We start from the raw sequence: 11,565 nt of genomic DNA, 5'->3' as shown, positions 1-11,565 counted from the left end.
AACAGGGTGGTGTTATATTGTAGTGTTCCAGGACTACGTCCAGGCTCTAACAGGGTGGTGTTATATTGTAGTGTTCCAGGACTATGTCCAGGCTCTAACAGGGTGGTGTTATATTGTTGTGTTCCAGGACTATGTCCAGGCTCTAACAGGGTGGTGTTATATTGTAGTGTTCCAGGACTATGTCCAGGCTCTAACAGGGTGGTGTTATATTGTAGTGTTCCAGGACTACGTCCAGGCTCTAACAGGGTGGTGTTATATTGTAGTGTTCCAGGACTATGTCCAGGCTCTAACAGGGTGGTGTTATATTGTTGTGTTCCAGGACTACGTCCAGGCTCTAACAGGGTGGTGTTATATTGTAGTGTTCCAGGACTATGTCCAGGCTCTAACAGGGTGGTGTTATATTGTAGTGTTCCAGGACTATGTCCAGGCTCTAACAGGGTGGTGTTATATTGTAGTGTTCCAGGACTATGTCCAGGCTCTAACAGGGTGGTGTTATATTGTAGTGTTCCAGGACTATGTCCAGGCTCTAACAGGGTGGTGTTATATTGTTGTGTTCCAGGACTACGTCCAGGCTCTAACAGGGTTGTGTTATGATGGAGTGGAGGGGCTGATCTACCTGGTGCTGTTCTCCTTCGTCACAGCTCTCATGTTTTCCTCCATCGTCTGCAGTGTGCCACACACCTGGCAGAGCAAGAGGTAACACACCTGAACACACACCTGAACACACACCTGAACACACACTTCTGGCCTATTCCCTGCTAAGACATTGATCAGATCTTACTGCTACTGCTACTACTGCTAATACTACTACTACTACTAATACTACTACTACTACTACTACTACTACTACTACTACTACTACTACTAATACTAATATTACTACTGCTACTACTGCTGCTTCTACTACTACTAATACTACTACTACTGCTGCTAATACTACTAGTACTCCTACTACTACTGCTGCTACCACTTATACTAAAACTACAACTGCTGCTACAACTACTACTACTTCTGCTACAATTACTAATAATAATACTGTACACAGCCTTCATGTTTAGTATAGTGCATCTGTCTGTTTGTCTATCAGACTCTCTCATCCGTCTGTCTGTATGCACCCGTCTCCCAGTTTCCTTTTACATCTTCTAATTGGTTCAACACCGTTATTTTCTGTCCCCCCTCATCCCTCCTTCTGTTTCTTCTCCTCTTCCTCGTCCTCCTTTCTCCTACCAATGTTCTGATTTGTAAAAACCTGTGACTCGGAATGGGACGATGGAATCCTCAGTAACAGTTGATGGGAACACGGATCATATCACTTAGAGATTAAGGGTCATTGACGGTTTGGCCCATGGCGTAATATATTTTGTACTAATACATTGACTTCTCAATTGACATCTCTATAGCGACAGAGATTCTATGTGCCCCTCATCGACCTCCTGTATTTCTATCATCTAGAAGAGAGGCCCTGGCAGAGTGCTTCATGTAGGAACAGTCCTGCTTTTGAGCCCTGTCTGTGTGGATGAGCTTTGGGCAGCTTTATATGCGAGTGTGGCAGCATTAGAAATAGTACTATGAAATAGTACTGCTGCCCCATGGTGGTGTGAAGCGATAGCAGTTGAAGCATCTCGGTAAACCAGTGCTTGCCTCTTTACTGCCCGTGCAATCTAAGGACCGATCTGAAGTTCTACAAACATGTTTTATATCTTGTGTAGTTGACCTGCACTCCACTACCTTCCCAATAAGCACACGTCCTGATTATTTAATTCTGTTTCGTTGACGATTGTTTGTTTTTTTATCATTGTATGTCACAGCAGAAAATGGTTTACCAGCAGCGGCCATTTTTTTTTTTACCTGATTTTTGTTTTTTTTGTGACATTTTTGTATTTGTATTTTTATGGTGCACTCAAGATTTCAGATGCATGAATCAAATAACCTGAAAGGAATGAATCAAATGGCTTGAAATAAATGAATCAAATGGCTTTTTATTTAACCTTTATTTAACTAGGCAAGTCAGTTACGCACAAATTCTTATTTTCAATGACGGCCTAGGAACAGTGGGTTAACTGCCTTGTTCAGGGGCAGAACAACAGATTTTTACCTTGTCAGCTCGGGGATTCAATCTAGCAACCTTTCGCTTACTGGCCCAATGCTCTAACCACTAGGCTACTTGACGCCCCACTTCCTTCTGAAGTGTGCTTGAAATGAATGAATCAAATGGCTTGAAATGAATGCTCACTATAGGGAGTCAGTCATTGCCTGCAGTTCAGCAGAATCGATTCCGATGATTCCTTTCTAAATAAGCTATATGCTTCGCTCCTTTCCTCTTGCTATATTTCTCTGCTGCTGAGACAAAACTGCTACTGATGATGGTGAGGATGAAGCTGAAAACTGAATGATATCCTCTGGTTCCTTCTACACTTGGCTGAAATGGTCAAATCTGACCCCTGACTTCTGATCTTTGACCCCTGACAGTGTTCTGCAGTGTTCTGTGGCCTCGTGTGCACCTGTGCTTTGTGGTGTGGTGGTGCCTGGGGGTTAATGGTGGTGGGGGTGTTTTGGGGTTATTCTTGCCTGGCATCTCTCTGTTGCACAATACCAAAACAAGGGAATTAGGTGGTTTAGTGTGGACTTGCCCCTAGACCCTGATCTTGGGTCAGTTTTTAATTTTCCCCACATAATGGTAAAGGTCAGGTTTATGGGAGGGGAAGCTGATCCTAGATCTGTGGGTTGAGGGGTGTATTATCCTCCTTCAGTGGTCCTATGAGTCTGAGTTGACCCTCTATCAGCTCCTCTCTCCTCTGTTCTCACTCTCACTGTCTCTCTCGGATCTCCCCTCCCATCTCCCCTCACCCCTCCTTCCCCTCGCCCGGCCCCTCCCCTTGGCCCTGGCCAATGAAGGACGGATGATGAGGATGGAGAAGACGAGTCTTCTGCCCAAGGCAATCGGGGGGCGGGTCCTCATGATAACCTGTACCGCGTGCACATGCCCAGTCTCTACAGCTGTGGTAGCAGCTACGGCAGCGAAGCTAGCATCCCCGCTACGGCCCACACTGTCAGCAATGCCCCTGTCACTGAGTACATGTGAGTTAGCACCCCACCGGTAGCCGCTAGCTGAAACAACACACTGCCTGCTACACAAGCTAGCCACGCGAGCGCCATTGCCTGCCATACATTATTGTAGCTAGCGAGTGAGTTAGCCTGCTAGCCACATGTCAGTTAGCACCGCTAGCAGAATCGACACACTGCCTGCTATACAAGCTCAAGTTAGCCACGCGATCGCCATTGCCTGCCATACATTATCGCTATCTACCGAGTAAGTTAGCCTGCTAGCATAAACAAAACACTGCCTGCTATCAGTTAGCTATCAATTACCCAAGTGAAGCTACACTGCCTGTTCAGTGATATACATTAGGCTACATGCTACATATCGGAGTTAGCTTTTACACACTGCCTGCCATACAAGTTAGCTATTGCCTGCTACCAATTAGCCACGCAATTGCCATTGACTAGTATCGGCCTACCGTAAAGCTACAGCTAAAGGGTGTGAGTTAGCCTGCTAGCCGCTAGCGGGAACCCATTGCCTGCCAGTCACATGCTAGCTAGTCCATCACTGATCATTTGAGCTGCATGGACTCAGACAAACGTTGATACTATTGTCATATTTAACCACCAGGCTGCACATTGAATACAGATACACTCACAAACATATATAAAGTAGCCTAAGTTTGTTTTATTCAGTAAAGAGTCCCCATATCACTGATAAGGACCATGTTACAGATCATGGTAAGCATGATACACAGTAGTGTTTGGATAAGGTGAAACACATATCAAACTGCATGGTTTAATGCTGTGGCCTTACAAGGTTTTACACCCTTCATCACACATCATGACTGCAGTATATGTTTCTCCTCCTCGTCCACTTCAATAACACACTTCAGTCAACGTAATAGGCCTACATACCTTTCAAGTAAGTTTAAGTTATGCATTCATTTTTTTTTTACCTTTATTTAACTAGGCAAATCAGTTAAGAACAAAATCTTATTTACAATGACGGCCTAGGAACAGTGGGTTAACTGCCTTGTTCAGGGGCAGAACGACAGATTTGTACCTTGTCAGCTCGGGGATTCGAACTTGCAACCTTTCGGTTACTAGTCCAACACTCTAACCACTAGGCTCTAACCACTGATACAGCTACATACAAAACAATAAGTTATGTATTTAAAAAAAGCTATTATCACATGCACCGGATAGGTGCAGGGAAATGTGTTGTTTTACATGGTCGGCCATAGTAGTACGGCACCCCAGGAGCAAATTAGGGTTTAGTGCTTTGCTCAAGGGCAGATCAACCTTTTGGTTACTGGCCCAACGCTTTAACAAGTCAACAACCAGCGCTAGGACAATAATATAGCAGACAACGTGCTGTTGATGTGGACGACGACCACATACTGAGGGTCTGAGGCTGAAGTCCCAATGATCTCTCCTTCCTCTTGAAGTGTGCACTCTTTCACCACTCCCCACAATTGTAAAAAGCATTTGATTGATGTTGGCATGGATACTAGAATACTAGATGGAGTTTCCATATTCCAGTCATATCCATGAAGGGAAGTGAACAAGTGCACACTTCGGGAGAAAGGAGAGATCATTGGGACGCAATCTAGTTGTTGTAGGGAGGACTGTAGTGCAGGAAGTGACAACAGTAACCAGAAAGTGACAACAGAAACCAGGAAGTGACAACAATAACCAGGAAGTGACAACAATAACCAGGAAGTGAACTCCGTAACCAGGAAGTGACCTCAGTAACCAGGAAGTGACCTCAGTAACCTCTCATTTGTGACGCAGGACCCAGAACGCAAACTTTCAGACCCCCAGGTGTGAGAACACGCCTCTGATTGGCAGGGAATCCCCTCCACCCTCTGTAAGTGCACACTTTCTAGTATACACTACTCCAGTATACCCCCCCCCCCGAACCCTGAAGGTGTTTTAACTTCGAGTGGCGAAATACCATCGCAAAGGTCATTTTGGCAGCCTGGCTTTTAAAAAAAAATGTAATAGATTGTATTCAAAACAGGTGTTTAGTCTGACAGATCACAGATGAAAAAAGACGGTCTCTAATTCTGATGTAAACTCTGGTTAGTCTATTTTGCATCTCAAATGGAACCCTATTCCCTATGGGCCCTGGTCAAAAGCCGTGCACTATATAGGGAATAGTGTGCTATTTGGGATGCGGGTCAATTATTTGAAGCATGTTCCCACAAGATCTCGGTAAGAGGAGAAAACAGAGGTGAAGTTTCAAGCTAAGGGCTATTCATTCCATCCAACTGGGCCAGTGGTGCTAACCATTTGGTGGTACAAGACTGGGCCAGTGGTGCTAACCATTTGGTGGTACAAGACTTGACAAGCTCTCCTTGAATCAGACTTCATCACTGCATCATCATCATCAGGTGTAACTGCACTCTTCAACAAAGAAGTACAGAGACTGGGTTTGGCACAGCGAACCCTTGAAGAGCTCTCTTATATCTTCATACCTCTTTATAGGAAAACAAATGGGTTTTGGCATGTGCTCTTTCTTTTCAGACTCTTGGTGTCTGACGCTGGGTTTTTCCTTTTTTACGTTGTCTCTCTTGAGTCTGTGGACGGGCGATACTGTCTTCCCAGTACAGCCATTGGTTAAAGCTGGTTGTTTCCGAAGGCGTGTGACTTCCTGTCCATGTCCGTCCTTAATTCGTGTCCCCCTAGTAAACCACAGCCAACGCTCCTTTAGTCCTGTCCCCATAGTGTGTCTGTGTGTACACGTCCTCTAGATGCATGTGTCCTATGTATCTGTCCCCCTGTCCCCTGTCATCACTAAACATCACTACTAGTTCTTCACCTGGGGTGTATTCATTATGGAAACCGTTTACCATTTTAAGAACCAAACGGAAGTAAAGCAGCGAAACGTGAGTTTCTATTTGGACAAATTCAGGTAGGTCCTTCCCAGTTTCGTTCCGTTTGCTTCCGTTTCAGAAGCATTTCAACAGAATCGGAGGAATGAATACATACATCCCTGATTCACAGGGCCACTGCTGCAAACCACCCATAGAGGTGGATAGAGATCACACTTTCCACAAAGGCTAGTTTAGAAGCAGATATGTGCCCTCTATCCAACTCTATGAGGTCATGTCATCCACCACCACCGTCTAGCTGTAGACACCACCTCGGTTTGGTGATGCACGGCGGCCATTTTGTGCCTCATGGCTCACCAAGCACTAGTTTCCACATTAGAGATGGAGAAACTGGGAAACCCAGCGCTACAGTACTCCCTCACTAAGACCACTGACTAATACCAGGCTAACCTAACCTTCTACATCAGAATTAGAGCACTAATACAATTGATCAATTCAATATTTGATACTATTTCCTGTCTAATAATAATCTAGAGTTGAGTTCTAACGCCTGTCAAAAACCCTGCAGGACTATAATCCTAATCCTAATCAATCTCTGTAGTGATAATTGTTGTTTTTGATCCACTACCTCAGGCTGTCCAAATGACTAGTGAAGTGTGTGTGTGTTGGTGTGTGTTGCTTGTTTACCATAGTGTTTCACTCTACCAACCCCCTCACCCTGTCCTCTACTCTCTGTCTCTCTCTGTCTCTGGACACTTGTAAGCAGCATATCTCTACATACCCTTCCCTACTCCCTCCCCCTTTTGAAGTACACTAGTATACATACTCTTCCCTACTCACTTCCAGTTGATACTGCTGGAAAATGAGTCAGATTTGGGCAGTGTTGATGGCTACACAATATTTCCTTTTTGTTATTTTCTTTTCTTTCTCTCTCTCTCTCTCCCTCCCTCTCTCTCTCTCTCTTCCCCTCCCTCTCTCTCTCTCCTATGTTTCTCTCTCTCTCTCTCTCTCTCCCCCTACCTCTCTCTCTCTCCTATGTTTCTCTCTCTCTTCCCCTTACCACTCTCTCTCTCTTCCCCTCCCTCTCTCTCTCTTCCCCTCCCTCTCTCTCTCTTCCCCTCCCTCTCTCTCTCTTCCCCTCCCTCTCTCTCTCTTCCCCTCCCCCTCTCTCTCTTCCCCCTCTGTCTGTCTTTCTCCCCTACTGCTCTCTCTCTCTCTTTCTCTCCAGTACACCTCGAGTATGAGGGCCAAGTATCTGGCCACCAGTCGACCGGACCAGAACCGACGGTCAGTCCCCAATGACCAGTTGGACCCGGCCAGCCGACCACATCCCCTCACCAGACCACAGTCATCTGTCCATTAGAACCTTCCAGAACCTACCAAAACCTTCTAGAACCTATTATAACCTACCAGAATCTTCTAGAAAGAACTCATCAACCAAAAAAGAACGAGAACCAATTTTCCATTCCACTAAAGAACCACAACCCACTAGAACTACCAACTCCTTAGAACCTGTTGACACAGTAGTCATCTTATAGAACCAGAACCACTAAGGATCATAACCACCTCCTCAGCCCATAGGAACCACTAAAAGAATACTTCTCAGATTCACCTGAACAGACCACAGTGGGTTGAAAAGCAGAGCCAACCAACGGACCAACCAGCCCAACTCACCAGAACAGAACCTCAACTCATCAGCCAACCAACACCAACCTACCTACAGACTCCAGAAGATCACCATGAACCTTGTAGATCTCACCCCCCCCACCCCTCCTCAGCTCTCCAGCTCCCCAGCTCCATCTCCCCTACAACCATCCCACAGTCCCACTCAGCTCTACACCAGCTCAAACTGGATCCACCTCTTTACTAAGTATACTGCCCTCTGGTGGTGACTGCCGGTATGAGCATGTTTACTAAGTATACTGCCCTCTGGTGGTGACTGCCGGTATGAGCATGTTTACTAAGTATACTGCCCTCTGGTGGTGACTGCAGGTGTGAGCCACCCCCCCCCCCCCCCCCCACACACACACATCCTGTATAGAACTGTAAATGGTGAAATAGTATGAGTTGCATTCTGGAGGAAGACTCAACTGAAACATGGTGGTATATAGATGTATTTAGAGTGTGTGTTTCCAAGGACTGAGGCTGTATCACATTCTAGGCCACACACACACACACACACACACACACACACACACACACATACACACAGAGGCCTGTACGTGTGTGTACCTCTCTCTACTCTACCTGCCTCTGTAAACAACCCTCCTGCCACTAGGACACAGAATCTGACTGCAAAACGGCCCCTGCACTCTGCAAAACGCTCCAACATTCCTGTAACATCTGGTGTTTTTAACTTTACTGCAAAGGGCTGTTGTGCAGACAGACCATGTGGCCTGAAACTGATTCAGAAAGCCATGTTGTGGAGTAACCACTCTCTGTGATGTCTGAATTAAACTGTAGGTAGATTTAGCCACCACTGTACAGCAGTGACGTGTTACATTTAGCCTATGTAAGAGCCACGTTAACTAACTACATGTATGACTACAACTTGAATCGTGAGCTCTCTTGAGTGTGTTCTGTGTTCTGTGTGTTTGCGTGCGTCTAACGCACATGTAAATATGAGTCCAGGACCGAACGGAACATGGTGGAATTCCAAACATTCTGAAATCAGATTCCAGAGAAAGAGTTTGCATTCCGAAACTAACTCTGGGACTGAATGAAAAGACGAAAGGTCATGGGCTCATAACTCTGTATAATGAGGGATACTGAACTCTCCTAAACTAAAGGTCATGGGAGAGCTCACCTGTGGGCTCATAACTCTGTATAATGAGGGATGTTGAACTCTCCTAAACTAAAGGTCATGGGAGAGCTCACCTGTGGGCTCATAACTCTGTATAATGAGGGATACTGAACTCTCCTAAACTAAAGGTCATGGGAGAGCTCACCTGTGGGCTCATAACTCTGTATAATGAGGGATACTGAACTCTCCTAAACTAAAGGTCATGGGAGAGCTCACCTGTGGGCTCATAACTCTGTATAATGAGGGATACTGAACTCTCCTAAACTAAAGGTCATGGGAGAGCTCACCTGTGGGCTCATAACTCTGTATAATGAGGGATACTGAACTCTCCTAAACTAAAGGTCATGGGAGAGCTCACCTGTGGGCTCATAACTCTGTATAATGAGGGATGTTGAACTCTCCTAAACTAAAGGTCATGGGAGAGCTCACCTGTGGGCTCATAACTCTGTATAATGAGGGATACTGAACTCTCCTAAACTAAAGGTCATGGGAGAGCTCACCTGTGCCAAAATAACTGAATATTGAGGGATGCTGAACTCTCTTTATCTCGTCATTCCTTTTTTTAGTTCCTTAATTCTCAGAAAGGGAAAATAAATCCTGGATAATGTTGGATCATACAGTGAAAGACAGAGAAAGACTTTTAAAATAAAATGTTTTTAATTTAGTTAAAAAATGTAACTTGATAATGAAGCATTGGGTGCTGTGACCAACTTTCTCTTAAAAAAAAAAATGGGATCTTCTTTAACGACCTCAGACTAAAGGTCACGATGAGGTTAGAGGTCACAACCTTTCTCAAACAGGAAGTTTTTTTTCTTCTTCTCAGAAGCACAAACGATCTTCGAGGTGACTATGGGAGACGGAAAAGAAGAACACCCACGCGCTGATGTAAAGTGTGTGCGTCGTGGGAACACTTAAAGCCTCGTGAAACATGCCTGATCTCGCGATAGCTCTTGTTCTGTTTCACGGTGAAGTGAAAGGGAAACGTCAGCGGTGCAGAGGTCTGTCTCCTTATCTAGGTTAGGGGCCGACCATAGTTAGATAGAGGACTCTCTAAAAACCCTCTTACCTTACTAGGTACTCTATCTAACTCTATGGGGCTGCCAGTAGTTTATCTCTAGGGGCCGACCATAGAGTAAGATAGAGGACTCTAAAGTTCAATCTTAATTTACTAGGTACTCTATCTAACTCTATGGGTCTGCCAGTCGTTCTCTCTCTCGCTACTATGTGCTGTGAAGTGTATGATGATAATAGTGTAGCTGTAATCTCTCTCATCACTCTTGTGTGTGATGCTCGTCCAGTGTAGTCTTGGTATTGCTCTCTTCTCTCCTGTGTGTGCTGTCTGTCTGTACGTACAGTACAGTGGTCTGTGTGTGTGGTTGCCGGCAAATGAAGGGTCGTTATTATTATTCAATATTCATCTAAGAAACACACACACACACTAACATTCATTGCAGACCCACACATTGCAGACATACACACACATACACACTATTCTTTATTTCTAGCCATTGTCCTGTGAACTGTCACTCACACACCATAGAACTACAGTACCCATACACCCTCACTCCTGTAATTTGACACTGGTTAGCATTTGCATCATGGGAAATGTAGTGTATTAACTAGAGGGATTTCCAGATAATGGGAGAAAGAGTGCATAGGAATGATCGTTCAAACGATCTTGATTAACTCGCTCTGGGTAGAAGTTGCCTTTAACCACAGATCTAGGATCAATTTACTCTCCCATTATCCTAATCTTAACCATTAGGCGGAACACAAAACATTTCTTAGATCAGTGTCTAGGAAGCAACTTCATCCTACCATGACAAGCTCAGTGTGTGTATAATTTACTGTGAATGAAAGACCACTTCTCTGTCGTTTTCAGCGAGACAATCGTTACTGGCGTGATTCCACTCGTTTTTAATATTCTGTTTATCACGTCACCATGACAACGCTACCTATACTACGGCGTTTACACGACGAGAGAGGACAAAAACAATACTGTTGGAAACTAAGAACCAATGGCCTTTTCTTAAACTTGTAACAATCTAATAACTCTTCATATCACACGTTTTCATTTGTCTGTCTTCTAAAAAATAAATCATAAAAAAACAACAATAGCTCGCTCTTTTGTAGGCTAATAATAATTATGGCAAGAGCACCATTTGTTTTCTGTTTTTCTTTATAATAATGCTGAATGACTGTCTTGAATTGCATTTTTTTTTTATAAAACCGTACTGTAGACTTGTTAATTTTTTTGATGGTTGTTTTTATGTCCCCGGCGACAACAACGGTTTACTAAGATGATAATACTGTCTGTTCTAAACTGTGTTGGTGACATTATTGAGCCTGGAATCCATGTTTTAAAAACAGAATTAAAACAACTTTAACTGACTCAGAACGACTGGAGTGGTTTGTTATTGAATTTGACACATCTCCTCTCTCCCTCTATCTGTACATCTGCCTCCCTCTCTCTAATTCTCTCTGTCTTTCCCTCTTCCTCTCTCACTAACTCTCTCTCTCTCCCCGTCTCTGTAATGACACATTCACTGACAGTAGATGGCGATATTCCTGTACGTTGGTACCAACAACACATCTGTGTCTGTGATATTCACGGGTAAAAGAGTGTGTTTCTCTTGAGTCTAGACACAGTTTTTTCTGAAAGTAGATGAAGCAGCCAGCCAAATAGAAAAAGTAGCCAGCCAAATAGAAAAAGTAGCCAGCCAAACAGAAATATTAGCCAGCCAAACAGAAAAAGTAGCCAGCCAAACAGAAACAGTAGCCAGCCAAATAGAAACAGTAGCCAGCCAAACAGAAAAAGTAGCCAGCCAAACAGAAACAGTAGCCAGCCAAACAGAAGTAGCCAGCCAAACAGAAAAAGTAGCC

The 11,565-nt window shown here is 44.4% G+C and overlaps 1 protein-coding gene across 2 annotated transcripts in view; it reads left to right on the top strand.

Annotated features, from left to right (window-relative positions):
• Positions 1-11,074, top strand: part of LOC115147659 (protein tweety homolog 3) — a 64,877-nt gene extending 53,803 nt beyond the window's left edge. The window contains exons 11-14 of one of the 2 annotated variants that reach the window (XM_029689952.1): positions 560-696; positions 2,896-3,078; positions 4,837-4,912; positions 7,108-11,074. In XM_029689952.1, the coding sequence (XP_029545812.1) occupies positions 560-696; positions 2,896-3,078; positions 4,837-4,912; positions 7,108-7,242 (531 nt within the window). In that variant the 3' untranslated portion in view covers positions 7,243-11,074. The remainder of the gene's footprint in view (positions 1-559; positions 697-2,895; positions 3,079-4,836; positions 4,913-7,107) is intronic. The other variant, XM_029689953.1, reaches the window with a different exon arrangement.
• The last annotated feature ends 491 nt before the right edge of the window (positions 11,075-11,565 follow it).

The sequence above is a fragment of the Salmo trutta genome, chromosome 14 (genome assembly GCF_901001165.1).
Source record: "Salmo trutta chromosome 14, fSalTru1.1, whole genome shotgun sequence".
Classification (NCBI taxonomy): domain Eukaryota; kingdom Metazoa; phylum Chordata; class Actinopteri; order Salmoniformes; family Salmonidae; genus Salmo; species Salmo trutta.
Note: the sequence above shows the minus strand (reverse complement) of the source record. Positions and strands in the feature narration are given on the sequence as shown.